Here is a 22,862-nt window from a genome sequence, read left to right on the forward strand (position 1 = left end):
ACGAATAGTGAAGAAGGGTTGGTACTTGGTCCACGTAAACGTCAGCAGCACTCTTTTACGGACGTAAAGCAGAATACTCGAGATTTTTATACTATTCTCTGGAGTCTCCGTAAAAGTAAGCATGGATCCTATATGAAATGTTAAAGTTGAATTCGTGTTATATTTAGTGCAGTGGCTTGTAAATTCACAATAATGTCCACTATGCAGCAGTGTTGTTTGCAGGCAAATACTCGAGCAGTGCTCACCGTGCGCTGTGGTTTACGTGACTGCTCGTCTGCACGCCACCCAGATCATGTCTGCAAGGTGCAAAGTATTTCTCAAGCTCTAAATGATCATTAGGTGAAAGTTTATTTAAAAATTTTATATCTTTATGTTATCTCTAATATGAAGTAGGTATGTGATAGAGGTGATGTATGAGCCATGTGATTAAAGTGCTGTTAGCCCTTTGCCTCATCTTGGTGGATATCGATATTTTAGTAAATCCTGAGAAACTAGAATTTCTTTGCGTCTTTTTTTCTCTCTATCCAATGTGAGGCTTCTTTTACTAAAAGAGCTAATTTAAATTATTAAAAGTTGGATCACGATTATTTTGACAATCTTTTTATAAAATGTCATAATTGTACATATACTAGCAGGCATACTAAAATACAATTTCTAATCTATTATTTTCCACAGGACTGCAGTCAGATTCAGGATATTACAGAAAATTATGTTTTACATGTCATTAACATATATTATTCTTTAATTTATTTACAGACTATGCAGAATACGTATTTTTGGGGTTATTCATGTCAGAAATGTTCATAAAAATGTATGCACTTGGACCAAGAATATATTTTGAATCAGCATTTAATCGATTCGACTGCGTAGTAATCTCAGGGTCGATCTTCGAAGTTATATGGAGTGCGGTGAAAGGGGGCTCTTTCGGCCTCTCTGTATTAAGAGCTTTACGATTGCTAAGAATATTTAAGGTATATATTCAATTATTATTAATTATCTAGAAATACGTCGCTACTGTGTAACTCCTATTTTTTTTATTACAGGTGACAAAATATTGGTCTTCGTTACGAAATCTCGTCATTTCGTTGCTCAATTCGATGCGCTCCATCATTTCACTGTTGTTCCTTCTGTTCTTGTTCATTCTGATATTTGCTTTGCTGGGAATGCAACTTTTTGGCGGACAGTTTAACTTTGATGGCGGAACTCCTCCTGCCAACTTTAATACTTTCCCCATTGCCTTGTTAACTGTCTTTCAGGTAAGACTTTTTATATACTAATATTAGACAAATACTTTTCCGACTAAGCATTAGAGTATAGTAAGTACACATTTATTGGATATTATTTGCTTAGAAATCAAGTACGAGTCTACAAAACATATTTTCTCAGTTGTTGTTTATAAAATAGACTAAAATATACTAATAATTATTATAAAATTGACCCTATACATTTTAAAAAATCTATTATATGTATTTTTATAAGAATACAATATGTAAAAATATGTTGCATAGAATAAATATCAATAGAAAGCAAACTTCTTTCCTAGTATTTACTCAAGCCATACTGTCAATTATATCTCAGAAATTTCCTTTGATAGATTTACTAATATCTGCCTCTATCTTGATCTTCTTATGAAATTGTGAATCATGTACAAAAATATCCGAATAAGTTAGCCGCTGGACAAGATTGAATAGCTTCGTTTTCCATAAAGAAATATTATTAATACCTACTCCTAGCAACCCTTTTAATAGTTAATAAGTTCCAACCCACATATATAAATGTAGCTTTCTGAAATCAATTTATAAAATTAGGTCAACATAAGAAATCAAAAACTATAGAGCAGTGTGTAATCTGATATCTCTAAATAACTGAAATATTTTATGTTTGGATTATTCAATTACCTTAAGTTGAGACCAAAGTCTTAAATTAAGACTGTTGACTACGTTGACATTTTGAATACATACAGACTATGAACGAAAAGTTAACTTTTAAAAATCTAGTTTTATATTAACCCTTTCAGACGCAGCGTTCACTCTAGTGGACATGATTTTTCCTATAGCCTAATTACACCCCACAATTTATATTTGTTGTCAAACCGATTTGTCCACTGAAGTGGACCCATAAGAAATACATTGAGCGACATCTCTCGCTAAATAATTAAGACCTAAGTTGACGTTTCAATTTGCCAGTACAACAGTTCATGTTTACATATCGATTTTAGGTTATAAATCGTATAAAAGTGAAAAATATTCATTTAGTTGTTGACACGAACTTTATAAATATACCTGGACAGCTAATGCATATGGCCACGATACTCAAAAATCGCCACTGCCTGGTGGCCGCCATTTTTATAGTGGTTGTGTCCCTTTGATGTTGCTCACTCTAAACATTTTTAGTGTTGCCAACAAAAAATATATTAAATAACTAATGTAATATGTTATGAAGCTGACAACGCTGACGTTTAACGTGTGAGTATAGCGGATTGCCTAGTTTTTGGCGATTTGTAAACGACGCTTGGGTATATCGTCTACAACAGGCGATATAGCTTCCTCCTTATAAAATACGTGGATAATGTATCACCATCCTTATTTAAACGTATTTGGTTCACTGTTTCTCAAATCCGAATTATTGTGAATTGTCTGTCTGTGTTTATGATAGAATAGACAATTTTCGAATGCATATGTTTTGACGCTTAACATAAACGTAAACGTTATCTTAGCCGCTGTTTGACAGCTCTCCAAAAAGTGTTTACCGCTAACCTAACGACAGCAAAAAGCTTTATTTCCAAGAAATTCGTTTTCATTGTTTTCTTTGTGATTATTATTCCCTAAAATTTTGTAACCTCATTTTTTATTTACTATTAAACCAACTATATAGTCAAACTCGCTCTTATCGTGCGGGTGTATCGGATTATCAACGACAAACTTTTGTAGTTACGTTTCATTTCAATTTGCGCAACAACGTTTTTTAACTACAACGCGTCAGATAAACGAAACAGATATATGCAGCGTTAATGTACCAAAAGAAGATAAAATGATAAATGTCAGTGGTTCTAAAACAATTACTTTCATAACAAACAAGCCTGTCTCGTTTCGATTGACGGATGACATTATTTGTCACAAGATAATTTAAATTTCAAATTATGGAAAAGAAAAAGCCTTTTTGTGGATTTCTAAATCCTCAAGCCAAAAAAATGTTACTTAATGTTATTAATTACTTCGAGAACGAAAAAAAAAATAAAGGGTTGCCTAAGAATGTACAAGAAGAAGTAGCTAAAGCGCTTGGAATTAGTTTAAGAATGGTGCAAAAGGTTGTATATGAAAACAAGAACAATCTTATTCCCAAGAAGGAAAAAAATATAAAAGGAAGAAGCCGAAGACTGAAGATTTAAGTGAATGTGTAAAAAAAGTAAATGATAGGATTTATGAACTATATAGGCTAAAAACAAATATAACGCTGCCATTTCTGAGGGATGTTTTAAAGCAACGCGGCACTTTGGAAATTGGACTTTCTGCTTTATCAAAATTAATTAAAAGCATAGGTTTTCGCTATAAAAAAGACTGCAATAGAAGATATTTGTGTGAACTACCAAATATTGTGAGCCAACGAATAGGATTTTTAAGACAATATACACAAAATGGAAAATCAAAGTTAAGGAAAGTGGTATTCTTAGATGAAACTTGGATATTTTCAAACGGGAGTGGAATAAAATCTTGGCAAGATGAATCTGTGAAAAGCATGAAAAGAAAAAAAGGATGTGGTCAGGGAAAACGATTTATTATTTTACATGCTGGGTGTTCAACGGGATTCGTTCCAGGTGCAAGTTTAATTTTTTCTTCTAAGTCTAAAAGTATGGATTATCATGACAATATGAATTGCAAAATGTTTGAAAAATGGTTAAAGGAACAGTTAATACCGAACTTGCAAGAACCTTCCTTAATAGTATTAGACAATGCGTCGTATCATTCAAGAATTTTGAATAAACAACCAAATGGAAGTTGGAGAAAAAGCGAAATTTATGAATGGTTAGTGAAAGAAAATCAGAATTCCTTGCTATATATGCTAAAATCTGAACTTCTTTCAATTGCAAAATCGCTGAAAAGACCAATAATATATGCTGTTGACGAAATAGTACGTGAATATGGCCATGAAGTTTTAAGATGCCACCATACCATTGTCAGTTTAATGTCATTGAGCTTATATGGGCAGGGTCAAAATCTTATTACGAGAAACATCTGGGTGCTGGGTTTAGATCTGACCAGGTTGAAGCTGTTTGGAATGAGGCATTAAATCACATCACAAAGGCGTATTGACGGAAATCAGTGGATCACACAGAAAACATTATTAGAACCTGGTGGAAGAGAGAAAAAGTACTCGATATCCAAGTTGAACCATTGATCATTGCTCCATTTGAAGAAGATTCGGAAAATGACGAAGAGTTTTCCGACTCTGTTAGTGATAATGATAGTTATAATTAGTATCTTTAGTATTTATATTTAGTTTTCTTAAGTATGATTAAAAAGTCCATTTTTTTTTTTTTTAAACAAAACTAAGTAAATGAATTGGTGAATGCGCTGGAAGATAAATATGCCCGCCGCATTCAGCAGTTTTTTTTTAGTTATTTTTTATCTTTTTTTGACTTTTAACTGATATAAAAGAAAAGATAACACAACTTTTTTAATTTTCTGTGCATCAACGTATAGATTGGGTCGAATGACAAATAATAAATCATAAAATTAAAATGTCATTTTAAAAGTGAGATTGTAATATGAACTTGCCTTTAAACAAAGAAAGTAGTTTTCTGGTCTCTGACTGCACTGCATCAAACATAATACAAATTAATTGTTTGTCATTATACCAAAATGTATAGTTTCACAATAATTATTACAAAAAAACACAATCACACATAAACAAAGAAGAAGACAAGATCAAATAATTGTTAAAAATTAGACGCTGTACCCTAAAATCGACAAATTAGTATGTCATGCACAATTTTAATGAAAGTGAAATAATACTTATGGGCTTTTTCACGTCATGAAAGGAAATAACCAACGTATGTTTTACATGTCGAATCTCGGATACGTAGTATTCCGCAGACATTTTTACGGCGTTAAAGGCATCACACCAGTTAATAATTATGATCTAAGGTGTATACGCGGCTTTAATATGTCACATGACGGCGTTCAATGTATTGTCAAACTCTCAAGGAAATAACATTTTGGCAGCCGCTGATTTTTCAATTTGATTCATATTACGTGGCGACCTTTGAACCCGCACGATAAGAGCGAAGGCGACTATAGTTATTTTATTAATAGTTGGTCTACAATATTATATCTAATCATTTAATTAGGTAGCGTTACTTAAAAATGGGAAAGTACCCAAAGTTACAATATGATTGAAGATTTTGCAGCTCTAGAATCAGGCTGTCATTTCTCAACTATATACATACATATTATACTGCAGTGCAGAGCCGCCGAGTTCTATGGTGCTCTGTGCTGTAGTATAGTATGTAGATACGCGGACGGTTGACAGCTAGAAAATGCTTTCGAAAAGCGCGCGGATGGTGAAGGTATACCTACATTTTAAAATATTATAAAATAATGGGAAAAATAGTTTTTTTTTGTCTCATTTTTAGATCAAGAATCAGTTGAGAATGAGAACGAAGCTGTAATAAAATAACTAGATGAAGAAAATTTATTACTTGTTGTCGAAAAAACTAAAAATAATGGTAATTTTTGTAACCATATTATTTGTAAATATGTTCATATATTTTTTCTAGTCTTATCACTTTCCGATGTAAGTAGCGAAAAGGGACATGTGATTGAAATTGAATATAAAATTATAGGAGAAAAGAGATAAAACAATTGAACAAAAGAAGAAAACAAAAAGTTTTTATGAAAAATTCGATCTAACTGATAAAAAAGACGTAAAATGGCTAAAAGATGCAACTTATGAAACAAGAAAAATAAATTGGGCAAAACCAATAGAAAATGAGTTAATTGATCAACCACATTAACCACATTTATTTTTTGTAGAATATATGTCCGACCAAATTTTTTAAAATTTTGAACACTCGATAACAGATATGTCGCTTTTCTCCTACTGTCGCTATAGAGCTCAAAAAAATTTTTGGAATTCATATTCTTATGAGAAATTTGAACCTTCCAAGAATAAAAATATACTGGAACGGTTCAATTGGTATCCCAATTATAAAAGAAAATATGAATCAAAAAAGGTTCTCGAAACTGCGCCAATCTCTTCACTTAGTAGATGTAAAAAGTAGGCCAGAAGAAAATTCAGATCGGCTTTGAAAGGTCAGATCTCTTTATGATTTAATTAGAGAAAGATGCCTGGAACTTCCCTTAGAGACGAATCTATGTGTGGATAAGCAAATAGTACCATTTAAAGGACAAATCAATTATAAACAATACATAAAAAATAAGCCGAAGAAATGGGGTATTAAAAGTTATATTCTATCCGACAAATTGGCATATAGTACTTCCTTATATATCAAGGTTCTACAATCGAAATTCAACCAGAGTTTTTGACACTAGGCTCAAGTGCTGCGGTTGTTATGCATCTAAGTGAGAGAATAGATTCTAAAAATCATGGACTATTCTTTGATAATTATTTCAGTAACTATCAATTATTTCAATATCGGACAATATTCAGAGGTCAATATTCAAAATTGGTACTGTCAGAATCAACCTGTTTTCTAGTCCGCCATTACCATCAGATGCTGCAATGAGGAAGGACGGACGAGGCTCTTGTAAAACTGTCATTAGCTCAGATGGAGTAGTTGTAACTAAATGGTATGACAATAAATCAGTGATTGTTGCATCTAATTTCATTGGTGAAGGGCTCTGATAAGCGCCGTCGTTTGGACAAATGAATATGAGAGGAGTCGGTAAATTAGGCTTTCTTTTGAGCTTGTATCGTTTCCATCTAAGATTTAAAAAGTATACCCTACGAATGATAATACATGCTCTTGATTTGGCATTAGTGAATTTGTGGTTAGAGTATATCATAAAGTATATATATATTAGATCTTTTAGCGTTTAGACAGAAAGTGGCTGAATATCTTATTTTTTATAAGGACCCGCCCAAACGTGGACGGCCGTCTTTAAATGAAAATTCAGTTATTATTCGTGCTCATACTGAAATAAAACCACCGAGTGAATTTTAGGTATGATGGCTATGGCCATTTTTGCATTAAATGTAATGTACACTCATGTTTGGTAAAAGCCAGAAACTGTTTTTTTTATATTTTATAAAAAATAAATTTAATTATTTTACATATATTTTTGTTTTAATTTAATTTTCAACATAAATATTTTTATATGTTTTTTTTTATAAAAATAGTTTTGTAAACCTAGTAAACAAGACAACTATAGTAGAATTTATTTTCTACGACAGTCATTGACTTTGTCTCTGAAAGGGTTAGAACTGTTAAAAAGTATATTCTGTACAGCCTGTGGTAGGGTCCTAGGATGTGGCTTATTTTAGGACCCATCTCAACTTAACCCAATCGTTTTCTGATTATTAAGAAACTTAGTTATTTTTGCATAAGGAGTCTATTACTTAAAAGTTCACTGACATTCTGATGGCAGTCAAATGAAAGTGTTATGATTCATGTTTTTATTATCCTTTTAGGATCCTTTTAGGGTGCTTAAAGATTTCTATTATAGACTTTTTTTTATTCTGTATATTTGATTTGAGCAGTTTCTGTCATTTGCGAATGACGTTAAACCATATCAAATCTTATTGTATCATGATTTAAAACAATTGCAACTGAATATAAATACTTTCAATCAGTGGTTATTTTAGGATGATTGAACATAGATAACTTTCTGTACATTGTCTGAAATTATAAGATTTAATCATATTGTCTCAAAGAATACAAGAATCTTAGGCTTCATTTGTGAAACCGTAGCAGATACCTTTAATAACACTATACTGCAATAGTGAGGTCTATATTAGAATAATTAGTTCTCTGCGGTCACTACTGTACACTGGGCATATTGATATTCATAAAAGCGTTCAAAGTAGATTTATTGAAGCTGCAGCATACAGAATAATATATGGGAAGTATAAATATGATGGGTTGAGGGTTTTCTTAAATATCACAGTTCACTTTAAACGAAACATATACAGGGTGCTTCAGGAGGAATGGTGGATATTGTGGTATGTTGCAGTATCTTTAAATCTGAATGAAAAAGTTCATGTATCGAGACATATATAAACATGTATCGAGATTAGTATTATTATATTAAGAGACAGCTATTTGAAGTTGATCTAACGTAGCAGAAAGAAATCGATCATACGTGATTAAGTAGGCGGTAAATAACAGATGTCGTCATTGGTGACAGTTACATTAATCACTTAGCATTTACAGTATTATCATCATCAAAGTGTTAAGAATGCAGTAGTGTTCGTTTGTGGTGCCTGCAACGAAAGTGCCGAAGCATCTTGTAGAGAATACGGTCGACGATTTCTGAACAGACGATTACCGAGAACAGTATTTATTCGTGTCTTCACCAAACTGTGTGAGACTGGTAGTGTACCCAGCAGGTTTAAATCCGAATGTGCAAATCAACAAAACTTAGTTCTTAGAACGTAGTCCTGGTACGAATACATGGAGAATTGCTGTACGTATCTGTGATCTGCACTTAAAGGTATGGCGGATATAAATGAACAAGGTTTGCTTCATTTCAAATACAACGGGTACAACTCCTGGAACCCTATGATCTCGTTAATACACTGGAATTTTTTATCATTGGGGCTCACCGTCAATCAATTTCATAAATACTATTCACTGATAAATCAACCTTGACTTGCGACGGTATTAACAACACCCATAACTGGCATCGGTGGTCTCATAAAAATCCACATGCCGCCGCTGAATAAAATTTCCAACATTGATTCTACGTAAATGTGTGACACTGAATTATTGACAGAACGTTTCTTCGACCCGGGTATTTAAATTTTCTACAAAACAATAAGCCAATAGAGGTTATTCCTTTGAATTCAAGAATAAATATGATTTTTCAGAAGAAGATTTCGTATATTACAGCCGCCAAATAACAGAATACTTGAATCAAACTTTCCCGGAACGTTGGATCGGCCGCGGTCCCATCAGTTGGCCACCAAGTTCGCCTGACCTTACTCCCCTAGATTTTGGATTGTGGGAATGGCTGAAAAATTGAGTTTATTAAGAAAAAGTAAATACGCAGGACGAGTTAATGCTTAAGATTATGCATTGTGCTGCCCGCATTAAGAAATGTGTTGATGCCCTTCAAAAAACTCTACTTATTCCTAGAGCTGAGAAGTATATTGAAGTTGGCGGTGAGATTTTCGAACCATTCCATCCGGCGAATCTTCATTTATTTGTATTGAAACACTTTAACACTAGCATTAAATTCAAATAGCGGTATCTCAGCAATTATTGAGATTAAGATACATGTTTATATGAAGTTTTCTTTTTAGAATTATGGATACTACAACATACCCAAATATCCATCATTCGTCCTGAAATATCCTGTGTAATAGTTAATCGGAGTAAATAATCCTAACCAGGAAATAATTTTTGTGCATGCAATGATGTTGAACATCTTTTAGGTTACGGTCTAATGATGTGAGTTTCTCTTCTTCCAACTTTATCAACTTTCTCATTTCCTGGCACTCTGCGCGCTCTCTTCAGATTCATTAGACGTTGCCTTATATTTCCTACCAATCCTTGCAATACTCTCTAATGCAAGGATTGCCTGGCCTATTGTCGCAAGATTTTCCAACGCATAGAATATTTTCTTAAAGTCTTGGGTTTCTCGAAATATTCGAATTTCCGTGTTTTATCGTTAAAAAATCTGTCTGTATATCATCTAAGGACTTCAGAAGGTCTACTGTTGCTGAGCTTCGACTTTACTTCGATTCTAAATTTAACTTCAAAAAGCGCGTGGAAGAAATACTTAGGAGTCACATGACCTTTTCCTATTTTCTCTTCTTACAGTTCGCCGAAATTCTTTGATTTTCTATCAAAATATGTTTTTTTCTTTCTGGCTATCTGCACAATTCCAAATCTCGCATCTTTGACTAAAAATCCAAGTGGGTTGATGGAAGATTTAGACTATATAAGCTTATGTAAAATTTAACTTATGGCATGTCATACTAATGGTCCAAGATAAGCCATTCTTTGTATTTAACTTATTAAGAATCTCCTCCTTATGAAGTAACGTTCAATTTTTTTAATATGCATGTAATAATTTTATTGTTTTTAAATAAGTTTATAGTCAATAATCTTATTGCCACTATAATATATACAAGTCTCCCTATAATCTAATATTATATTTGAACACAAGACAACAGAATTTTATAGTCAGATATCGTGTTAATATTATTTCAAACCACTATAGTTAAACTATAAGTACGAGTAATATGTTTGAGACAACTAGACTAACTTCTAGAATAAAGTAACTTTTGTAATTAATATATATATACTTATATTTATTAAGAAATGTTTGTAAAACATTAAGTATCTTACTATAATTATTAATGGAAAAATCAGAAGTTTCAAATCGTCAGTATGTATTTAAAAAGGGTTGATCACCCGAGGATTATTTGACGGATCTAAAACGTACACTGTACTCTTTATTAGATGGTGGTGCACAAAATAGCTTCTGTAATTTTGGACTTGGCCTTCGATACGGCTGATCATACGATTCTTCCAAGTATTCTGGAAAATAATGGAATAAATAACATGCCTCTGAGCTTTTTAAAGGGCTCTTTTCAGATTCGTTTTGGGGGGATTGAATTGTAATTGGATATATCATTATGCTCTTATATCTTTACAGAATTGAGATTTTATAAAACAGGTTTTAAAAGAATACAATTAATTAATATTATATAATTTACTTTCTCATCAACAAGAGCCACCCATTATATTTTTTTAACCTATTTTTCCCGTAAACTCCTAATATTATTATTGGTTGAGTTGTAGAGACTTTGTTCAACTGCCAGATTTGCATCAGTTCTGGAGCCAGGTTTTCATATTTTGTGATTTTTTTTGGTTTCAGTTTTGCTGAGGTTGTGAGTCAATGGCACTACTACGTCGATAGAGCATCTTCGGCAGGAGACTAAAACTTTAAGTAACAGCTTTAATCTTCTCCCGAAGAACATCGTTAGCGAAACACGTGTCAAGAGTAAAATAAATAGTTTTGGTTAGTGGCCTCGTGATTTAAGTGTCACACCAAAGGTTCCAATCATAGGACTACTATTGTTGGTGTTTCTAAAACTGCGTATTGCTCGTATTTATATTATGGTGGATAGGCGAATAATTTCAGCAACTTGAATGTTGGCACCTTGCAATGTCTTCTATTAATTCAATCACTGCATGCTAGCAATTACTTGTCAAGTTGAGTTGTAGCGAGGAACCATTGACTGTAGCACACATGGTTCCTTGATGGAATCACTGAGGGTTTCTAGAGACCTTGGAAAAGCAACAAAGATGCCCATGCTTATCGTTCTTAGGAAAAGTGTATTAGTTGCCCAGATATTTAAACCACCTAAGCTATCCATGAGTGCCAAAAAACGTGGTCTACCATTTCTTTCACTTGCCAGCTTTTTAGTGGGTGGCTGAGCCATCACCTAAACATCTTAAGCTGTACTCAAAAGCCCTCCTTCACTTATTCATTTAAGGCCTTTGTTCACTATGCAAATTAGCATTTCCTTAAAGCCTCTTTCTAAAATTTGATTACATACTGGACTTAACTAGGACTGGACTTGTTACTATCAGTTTTACAGTCTGGGGTGTACAGAAATCCATAGATATTTTAACTCATTTAAAGATACTACCCATTTCGTGTAAACACAATTATATTGCCGTTATACATTATAGTAGTTAGCTGTATAGTATCGCACTACAACGTTTTGATAAAATGAGACATAAGCCGCAAATAGCTGAAGCACTGGACCTCAACAAAAAAGCAAATATTGGTAAATCAATCTAAAGTAACGACGTCAGTGGAGATAAGTTGCGATGTCAAGAGAGAAATTGGCAATTCTGCTGCCTCTCAATGCAAAGCCAGAGAAGACTCTCTGGCTAGGAGATTCCTGTAAAGTTTACCTATCAAGCAAGGAAGAATTGCTTCACACAAAGATTTGATTTCGAATGAATTTACAAATATGAAAAATATGTTTTAAAAAACAGACAGGGAGGTTGCTTTAAAAGCCATCATAGGATCCTGGATATTTTCAAACTGGTCCAAGAGTGTAGCGATATACTGAACACGCTGGGTAGGAGAAAGACAGTCAGTCCAACTGTATTAGGTTCTGGGAGTGGAACGGCGGACGAATTCGCCATGCTCGGATTATCTCTCACACCGATCAGCTCCGAGCCCTTTCTTGGACTAAGTAAAAGAAACATTTCCCATATCCTAGACAACTGTGCATGTGAAAAGAATTAAGAAAATTGGAGTAAGCACAGCGGTTACCGACAGGTCAAAGCTTTTATCAAATTTAGCTAAAGCTAGGATAGCGTGGCTGCTGTTCTGGCATTATAGCAGGCCTGACTAGAGTCCTAATAGGTCACTGTAGACTTAATCGACATCTGGACATCTTAGGCGTGGGGCTCAATCTGTTGTGCCCTAGTTGTGGCGTGGCGAATGAAACAACATATCATTTTACTCGTATAGGAGAATGCGAAGGATGGGCTAATATCAGGAGAGTAATCATGAGTTTACCCTTCATATTACAAGAGGAACCAAAGGATCTTAACTTGGAAGGCCTGCTCTTCTTCATTAGAAGGACCCTCTTTAGGGAAACTAGGGAGGGTGGCGTGAGGTAATGACGGGGTTTCAGGAGCTGATAGAAAGAGACTTTTATATCTATGAGCCGGACTCTTCGGTCCCTCCTCTATAGCTATAGCTATGATCTGAGAAATAAGGGTGTACTTTTTTTAATCTCTACTCACATATATATTTTGCCAAAGCTCTGGAAAATGATGCTGGTGGAAAGAAATGTTCCACTGGACAATTTCCATTATATAGACGATATAGTACTTTTTACGGCTCTCTGCTTTCTTGTCAAGAACTGAGCCTGGAGCTATAAATTCTAAGACTAAAATGCTATGTTGCTATGTTTGTATTTCCATTTTTTAGTTATTTTGTACGATATAGCCCTGTCGGCAAATTATATTATATTGCAGAAATATTGCACATATATTACTAGTTCATTACAGTCATATTGCAGCAATGTTTTAATGTCCGCTTTTTTCATTGCATCCACAACATTGCTGAAACATTATAGCAATATTTGATGGGGTATGTCACTGTGATATTGCATTAATGTATGTGCTGTATTGTAGTAATACTCACGTAATATTACTTATATCTTTCATTTTTATTGCTGCTATATTTTATAATAATTTTGTATTAAATTTGCAATATTGATAAGATATAACAAAATTAATGTATGTATTCTATTAGATTACATGCAGTTGATATGCTGTTTTTAAGGCGACCTATTTCTAAAAATGTTCGTTTATCTGCAAAAAAAGTCAATAATATTTCCTTGATGTTGTTGAACATAGCAACATTTCTTCCTAAAGATTTCATTCTAACTCTTAAATTCTAAGAAAAGAATTATATGACCATTTCATTGCTTTGTACATTGCTATAACTATTTTAGCGAGTCCTACACTCTCTAAAAATAAACCCAACGTTGATTACGCTGAAGCATTGTTGTCCCATTTTGTATCGGAGTTTGATCAATTGTATGGCAGTAAATACGTCTCTCATAATGTGCATTACATCTTGCCCATGATGTTAGAAAACATGGAAACATCGACCACTTTGGTGCCTTTCGTTTTGAGAATTGCATAGGTACTCTTGTAAGATTTGTTATGAAAGGAGAACGCCCACTCCAGCAAATCATCACAAAGTTACTGAAATCAATAAATTTGAGGAAAAACCACTTAAAAAAGAGAAAAATATTATTCTAACTAAGCGTCACGAACGAGGAATTTTACACCAAGGAGAAAAATTTTCAAGGCAATATCAGGTTATAAAAAAAGATGGAAATGTTGTTAGTATTATGGATGTGAAAAACAATTGTGTTCGTATGTATGATGGTACTATAGTAGATGTAATAAATTTTGCATGTAAAGAAGATTAAAATTTTGTAATTGTCAAAGAATTGGAAGTTTTACATAGTTTATACGAACTTGGGAGTTTTAACTCTTCTGATCTTGGTATGGACGTATGTAAAAAAAGTATAGAAATACATTTATGGCTCTGCGAAAATGTACAATGTAAAATTTTAAAACTACCTTACAGTGATACAACTTACGTCACTTTTCCCATTCTTCACACAAATGTGTGAGTATAAATTAAGAGTGCCATTAGAATATTATCAATTAGTTTAGGAATAAAGTTTTTAAATTGTGTAATTTAAGTAATTGCGTTTTTTGTTAAATATATATTTATACACCTGGATAAATAATTGCACTATCTATATATTTCGACTATTAGTATTATATTTCATTGAAACCCTCTTAATAAACATTTGTTTGCAAAATTTAGCAGATACCTGTGTAATTAATCAACTATTTAATCAATCATTAAATATTTTACATAAGTGTTACAATATGGCTGCAATATTACACATCAAATTCAATCAATCATCAAATTTCAATGATGTTTATCTTATTTGTGACGGCTATTTAATATTTCATGAACACCAACATCACATGTCACAGTTAACTTCAAAATGTAGAAGTTGGTGAATGAGGTATCAGTTAAAGTTAACTTTATAAAAAAATCCTGGTATTCGGCATATATTCTGTCAATAATTTGGAACATTACCTATCACTGAAATAGCTTCTATTCCTCGACATATAGATGGCGGTAAAAAAAACGAAATTATCTCCTTGAGACTACCACACTGTTAAGCATCTAACATGTTATATATAATGCCGCAATTTTTCATAGTTCTTTATCTTGTAGAGGCTTTCTTTCTAGAAGTATATCTACGGCCAAGCCAGGCCAAAATAAAGTTACAAAAAATTAATTTTTTGACAGTAGCACATGGTCCTAATAACGTCTCAAAGACGAAGAAGAAGAAATGGAACGTTTATAAAACTGGAATTTTATTGCTAAGGGTAACTTAACGGTTAAAACGTTCAATGACTGTTCTCATATCGAAATTCCACTTTTTTTTTTGGGAATAAATTCTTTATTGCTTTAAATATATGTATAAAAATATAATGTTGGTTTCTTTTTTTATTTTTTGATGACGCCGATCAGCATCCGGTCACACTGTTAAAGTATATTAGCATTTGTCTTCGTATGACGCTGAACGGCGTTATAACTAAAGACAAATAAAAAGCGTAAAAAAAACTTTCTTTAAAAATAAAAGCGCTTCTAATCATAATAAAAAAACTTCTATTATTACAACTACATTGTAACAAAAGTGTTACATCTGTTGGTTATGCCACTTCTCATAACAGGAAGGCAGAAAGGTTTGTCATCGGATGCCTTGCATCGGAAATTAATTTCGCGGCGTGTGTTTTTCATAGTACATAGTTTGCACTTCAGAAAAACGGACTTCTTTCCAAACTTAGGTCCTGGGACACCAGGAATTTTCTTGGTCCAGTGACCTACGTTTCTGTGGTACGGAATTTTGAAATCTTCTGTTACTGTGTCAGCTTGTTCTTATTAAGCTCTTTGTCTCGATGTTTTCTATGAGGCACTTGATCAAATTATTAATAATTAACATAATTAAAGATAAGAGTATTTTCTATTAGTGCCTTTGAAATACTTTCTGTGAAGATAGAATACATTCCAAACTGACACGTCCAATAGATGAAACAGAACTTTTTTGTACCATCTAAGCGTCTTGCGTGGAGAAGAGTATGTTAAAAGTATTTAATCGTATCTATCGATCCCGGACATATGATCATTATATGTAACAACTTCTTCAGGCTTTGCATATTCTTTTTCAAACTTCCAAGCGTGGATGGTTCCGAGTTATAATCACGAGAACATCTCTCCTATCTTTCCATTTAGAGACATATACGTTTCCTCTGCGTCACCAGATATGATCCCCGTTTTTAACTTTAAATGCCAACTTTCTAGGGATTGTTCTTTTGATTAATCCTTAGAGTTCCGTTTTTGTGTGTTCTGAAATTCAAAAGTTTCTTTGATTACTCGTAGCTGTTATAGTAGTTGTGTATGAAAATGTGATGTCCTTTCATAAGATAGGGTGTCAGCAGTCTTTGTAAAAAAAACGGTGGTTCTTGGTTCTACTAACACTATTATCAAGTTCTGTAGCCTGAGCAGCACTGTACATTTCCATGTTAAGAAGATACCCATCTGAAGTGGTTACCTTAAAGAACTTGATGCTATATCAACTTTTCTTGTTATTTTATATACACTCTGAATCCTAATCTTCCACGAAAAAATAAGAAACTTTCATCCAAAGAAAGTTCCTTGCCTGGACCGTACAGGCTCTGGAAATGGGAGATCAACATATCGAGAAGTGGTTGCACTTTGTCTTTGGATCTCGAACCAGGAGGGGAATAGCAAATAACTCTGAGGATTTATTGGTAGTGTCTTCAAGAAATGGTGAAACTAAAAACTGGATGATAATACAACGGCTCAGAACAAGAAAAGTAGCGTTTTATATTTTTTGTAGATATCTAGCCTTGAAGCAAGCATAAGCCAAGAAATTGCTTCATTTCATCAATGGGCGCAAAATTTGCGTCTCTACAATATCTAGTTTTTGGTCTGTTGATGTTGATTAAGCTATTTCCATAGTCATTCTTGTATATCAGGAGTGAAAAGCTTTTCAAATACCTCAAGTGGACTGGAGTTGTCATCAAGGATGATTTTCAAATAGTTACTAGCTTCATCGAAGTCAAAATCTGGTATATTTATTGTTGTGTCCTCCCAGTCGCTGTCTCCATTGTTTGGAGCTTGGTGCACGAACACTGTAGGCGATGAGCTTCGAGAAAGGTCTTGATAACTATAAGAACAACTCCGAATTGGCGCTTAAACCTGCATCATCATTCTCCACATCTGACTCTAAAGAATTTTCACTTGATCCGCTCCATTCTCTCCATCATCCTCATATAGATCTGATTCTTCATGTTCAAATCCAGAATATAACTCATCAAACAAACGTTTCAATCTGCGTTGCTCCCTCTCATAAGGATCGGTTGTTTGCCACCTGCATCCATCTGGAATTCAAATAAGTATTGAGTTATTTATAAAATTGTTGAAAATTAGGCATTGCACCCATATGTTCGAAATAGTGAGTGGGTGACTTGACATTTAAAAAAACGGACAAAATGCAACGCTTACGTGTATTTCATTCTTTAGACCTTTTGGCTTCTTTACAAGAAAAAAAATGTAGAAATCGTAAGATTGCACATAGAACAATCATAGAGAAACAACAAAAAAAAGCAATTTTTCACCAAACACCAATGCCACAAAATTCTAACCTGAAAAAATAATATGTAGGTACTTTTTTCTGTTGCTTTGATACAAAAAACTTTTTCTAAACAAACTCTTTTTTAAACAGACACTGATTAGCAACGCTTTTCAAATGGCACTGAGACGGCGTAATGCGAGCCAAAGGCCAAGCTTACTGAGATCAGGTGGTTAGGGCAATTGGGAGGGGATAATTAGCAAATATATGACACTAAGGTATATATGATTCCATAATACGTGAGAGTAGGGATCCAAATAACATTGGCTGATATGTTTATTAGGACGCCGTCCTGCTTTCTGTCACCAGATGTCACCTTTCACGTCACGTACCTAGAGAAGCTAAATTACGCCGTACGGCGTCGATGGTACTGAACGTGTTAAAGTTAAAGTTAACTCTCAAAAAATGTTTATAATACCGGCCCCTATACATAGATAAAATCCGGTATTTAGAATTTTTGTTAAGTACTAGAATGTATGTTCTATTTTGCCTCTTTGTTGCTTAAAATAGATTATTCATGAACTGTAAATTGTGGCTTATCAAAAAATTACACCAATTACGTGATAATAATTTTTAATGCATATTTCACACATGAACTGGCCTAAATTACTGGTTTACATGTTCTTAAGGCTATAGAAAAATGGTGTTAAAAAACGCACTTATCCAAGCGTAATCAGATCTGCTTTTGGTAAATGAGTTAAAAGCCAGAAGGTTTGTAATATAAATTTAAATATTGTATTATGATGTCAAGAATTTTTTTTCTTTTAAGTTGTATATATATTTTTTAAATACTGTTCTGAAATATAAATTGCATTACTGTCTTTATCAGTGCAAGATTTTAAGAATAAGTACCCGTGGTGCCATCTAATAAGAGTCATGCTTCAATACATGAATTAAGGTCACTTGATCTGAAAATGTAAACCATTAAAGCAAGTTGTGTGTTTTGTTTTCACTTTTATACCATGGCGTTATAAAAAGGAGGCTTAAGAAGGACCTATCTAAACAAAATATAAATTTTAGTTTACAAAAAGCCAACTAAATGGTCTTACAAAAAGTATAGTCTATAACATACGGGATCGGGAACTTTTTGAAAATAACTATTTAGTGTATCGTAAGGATCGAAATCTCGAGGCTCTTGGAGTCAAAAGAGGAGGTGGAGTTCTTGTTGCTGTTAGACATGACTTGGCATCTGTCAGGGTTGATTTGAAGGACTTGGAGGTCATACTACCATCTATGGATATTGTGGGTTGCAGGGTGTCTGTAAACAAGACAAGTGTTTATATTTTTGTTATATATATACCACCAAACTCGCCTTTAAAAAATTACTTGTCTCTCTTTGATTATCTTTCCTCTTTTAGGGCAATTCAGAACCAAAATATTTTGTTGTTGGGGGATTTTAATATGAGGTTTATACAGGATAATGTTTATGATTGTAACACTAAACTTGCTGGCCTAAGGGATTTTATGGCGTTTTTGAATCTCTCTCAATTTAACAATGCCCTTAACTGCAACATTAATTTGCTTGATCTAGTTCTCTCCAACTTCCAGTGTTCTGTGGATAGGGATGACCAACCTCTTGTCACTGACGATGCATATCACCCTGCTATTAATATCTCGTTGAATCTTGTCAAATTCGAGAGTGTTACAGATTTCCCCTCCAACAATGAGAGTCCTAAGTATAATTTTCGGAGGGCTAATTTTCCCTATCTTTACCAGCTTATCTCTGATGTGGATTGGACTTTTATACGCACCCAGTCAGATGTTAATGAGGCAGTTAAAACCTTTTATGACAAATTCCATGAAATTTTTTGTCTAGCTGTTCCTCGTTTTCGACCCTCTAATAGTAAATACTCATATCCTGTATGGTACACTCATGAAATTAGGAAATTATTAAAATTAAAGTCTAGGCTACATAGGAGATCGCTTCATACGCGGTGCTCTGCTGCTTATGAGGATTTTAGAGCTGCTAGGAGGGTAGTAAAAACAAAAATGGATCTTGCTTATCACGAGTATATATCCAGGACTGAGTCAGCTATTCGGAGTGATCTAGAGCAATTCTGGAGGTTCATTCACCTTAAACGAAACAACTCTCGCATTCCAGGTTCTATGAGCTATAAAGATACCACTGTTGTGGGTCCTAAAAGTATTGTAAATGCTTTTTCTGTTTTTTTCAGGAGTGTTTATGTTGAGTCCTCTATTGCTCAGCCCAAAGAATCTGATACATATGGTTCAGACAACATTTTGGTCCAATCTTTGGTTGAGGCAGATGTAAGAAAAGCTTTACAGAAGTTAAAAAACAAAGAAACTGCGGGTCCTGACTGTGCATCGGCCCTGGCTGTACCACTCTTACAAATCTTCAACTTATCACTCAAGACCAATACATTTCCGGAAGAGTGGAAAAAGGCTAAAATATGTCCAGTGTTTAAGAGTGGCGACCATGGCAGAATAGAGAACTACAGACCGGTGTCAATTCTCTCTAATTTTTCGAAGGCCTTTGAGATATGTGTGCACGATAAATTGTCTCCTCAAATTAAGCACATAATTACAGAAAAGCAGCATGGTTTCTTTCAGAAAAGATCTACTGTTACTAATATGGCTTGTTTCTTGGAAATAGCATATCTAGGTATAAATCAGAAAAGCCAGTTGGATGTGCTGTACACAGACTTCTCGAAGGCTTTTGATCGGCTGGATCACGGTTTGCTGGCACGGAAGCTGACTTTGGCTGGATTTCATCCTTGTCTGGTGGAGTTCTTCATCTCATATCTGGCTGGCAGGCTTCAGTATGTTGAATTTAATGGTTTTGGGTCTGAGTATTACGTGGCTTCAAGTGGTGTGCCCCAAGGCAGTAACCTCGCTCCAATGCTGTTCGATCTATTTATTAATGATTTAGTTGATTGTATGGAGAGTTTCTGTCTTTTATTCGCTGATGATCTGAAGTTGTTTCGTATCACTCATACTATGCTGGACTGCCTGAAGCTGCAAGAGGACATGAATAGGGTCTTTGAATGGTGTGAAAGAAAATAAACTACCCCTAAACTGTGACAAATGTAAAAAAATGACAATTTCCATTCTTCATGAAAAAATTTTATAACCATATTAATTGAGTGGTTCTCAGTTGCTAGACTGTTCTTCAGTGAAGGATTTGGGCATTGAAGTAGATAAGAGGCTCACATTCAACCAGCATGTAGCACAGGTCACTGGTTCAGCCTTAAAATCCCTCGGGTTTATAGTAAGGTCCACTTCTCAATTTAAGAATATATCTAGCTTGACTGAATTGTACAATTCATTAGTAAAGTCTAAATTAATGTATGGCTCTATGTTGTGGTTCCCCATCTATGATGTTCATGTTAACAGACTGGAGTATGTACAGCGCAGATTCTTAAAGTTACTTTCTGTTAAGTTGGATGGAGTATATCTAGTAAGAGGTGTGGAACAGGAGTACCTGCTGAATAGATTCAACTATTTGTCACTAAAGCAAAATACTATTCTCTCTAGTCAGATATTTTTATATAAACTTTGCAATAATAAAATTGATTGTTCTGAGCTCTTAGAGAGGCTACCTCTATTTGTTCCTCCTGCCAATACAAGGAGGCACCATATATTTTATCCCTCTCTTAACTTAACAAATCTGTCCAGCAAAGCTCCACTGTGCCGTGCTTGTACATGGCATAATCAGATGAATGCTATAGATGTCGACATCTTTAGCAGCACTGAATATGTTTAAAAAAAAAGGTGTGTTCCTCTCTTAATTTGAATGATACCTGATTATTTTTCTGTGATTGTTATCATTTGGTTAGTGTGTCTTATATTCTTACAATTATGCTATTGTTTTAAATTTTAAATTTTGTTATCACTCTATATTGGATCTTATATTATTTTTTTATATTATTTTTTTTGTACTACTTATTTAAGGTGCTTATACCTTGTACTGTTTTAATTTTAATTATTTCGATTGTCTTTTAATTGGGAATTTGCCTGTTGGACAATAAACTGTTTGAATTTGAATTTGAATTTGAATTTGAATTTGAATTTGAATTTGAATTTGAATTTGAATTTGAATTTGAATTTGAATTTGAATTTGAATTTGAATTTTAATTTGAATTTGAATTTGAATTTGAATTTGAATTTGAATTTGAATTTGAATTTGAATTTGAATTTGAATTTGAATTTGAATTTGAATTTGAATTTGAATTTGAATTTGAATTTGAATTTGAATTTGAATTTGAATTTGAATTTGAATTTGAATTTGAATTTGAATTTGAATTTGAATTTGAATTTGAATTTGAATTTGAATTTGAATTTGAATTTGAATTTGAATTTGAATTTGAATTTGAATTTGAATTTGAATTTGAATTTGAATTTGAATTTGAATTTGAATTTGAATTTGAATTTGAATTTGAATTTGAATTTGAATTTGAATTTGAATTTGAATTTGAATTTGAATTTGAATTTGAATTTGAATTTGAATTTGAATTTGAATTTGAATTTGAATTTGAATTTGAATTTGAATTTGAATTTGAATTTGAATTTGAATTTGAATTTGAATTTGAATTTGAATTTGAATTTGAATTTGAATTTGAATTTGAATTTGAATTTGAATTTGAATTTGAATTTGAATTTGAATTTGAATTTGAATTTGAATTTGAATTTGAATTTGAATTTGAATTTGAATTTGAATTTGAATTTGAATTTGAATTTGAATTTGAATTTGAATTTGAATTTGAATTTGAATTTGAATTTGAATTTGAATTTGAATTTGAATTTGAATTTGAATTTGAATTTGAATTTGAATTTGAATTTGAATTTGAATTTGAATTTGAATTTGAATTTGAATTTGAATTTGAATTTGAATTTGAATTTGAATTTGAATTTGAATTTGAATTTGAATTTGAATTTGAATTTGAATTTGAATTTGAATTTGAATTTGAATTTGAATTTGAATTTGAATTTGAATTTGAATTTGAATTTGAATTTGAATTTGAATTTGAATTTGAATTTGAATTTGAATTTGAATTTGAATTTGAATTTGAATTTGAATTTGAATTTGAATTTGAATTTGAATTTGAATTTGAATTTGAATTTGAATTTGAATTTGAATTTGAATTTGAATTTGAATTTGAATTTGAATTTGAATTTGAATTTGAATTTGAATTTGAATTTGAATTTGAATTTGAATTTGAATTTGAATTTGAATTTGAATTTGAATTTGAATTTGAATTTGAATTTGAATTTGAATTTGAATTTGAATTTGAATTTGAATTTGAATTTGAATTTGAATTTGAATTTGAATTTGAATTTGAATTTGAATTTGAATTTGAATTTGAATTTGAATTTGAATTTGAATTTGAATTTGAATTTGAATTTGAATTTGAATTTGAATTTGA

The 22,862-nt window shown here is 32.8% G+C and overlaps 1 protein-coding gene across 15 annotated transcripts in view; it reads left to right on the plus strand.

Moving 5' to 3' along the window:
- Window positions 1–22,862, plus strand: part of LOC126741664 (voltage-dependent calcium channel type A subunit alpha-1) — a 771,245-nt gene that overhangs the window by 451,847 nt on the left and 296,536 nt on the right. For all 15 annotated transcript variants that reach the window (XM_050448203.1, XM_050448189.1, XM_050448197.1 and 12 more), the window contains 2 exons: window positions 757–971; window positions 1,044–1,256. In XM_050448203.1, the coding sequence (XP_050304160.1) occupies window positions 757–971; window positions 1,044–1,256 (428 nt within the window). The remainder of the gene's footprint in view (window positions 1–756; window positions 972–1,043; window positions 1,257–22,862) is intronic.

This window comes from Anthonomus grandis, chromosome 10, assembly GCF_022605725.1.
Source record: "Anthonomus grandis grandis chromosome 10, icAntGran1.3, whole genome shotgun sequence".
NCBI lineage: Eukaryota > Metazoa > Arthropoda > Insecta > Coleoptera > Curculionidae > Anthonomus > Anthonomus grandis.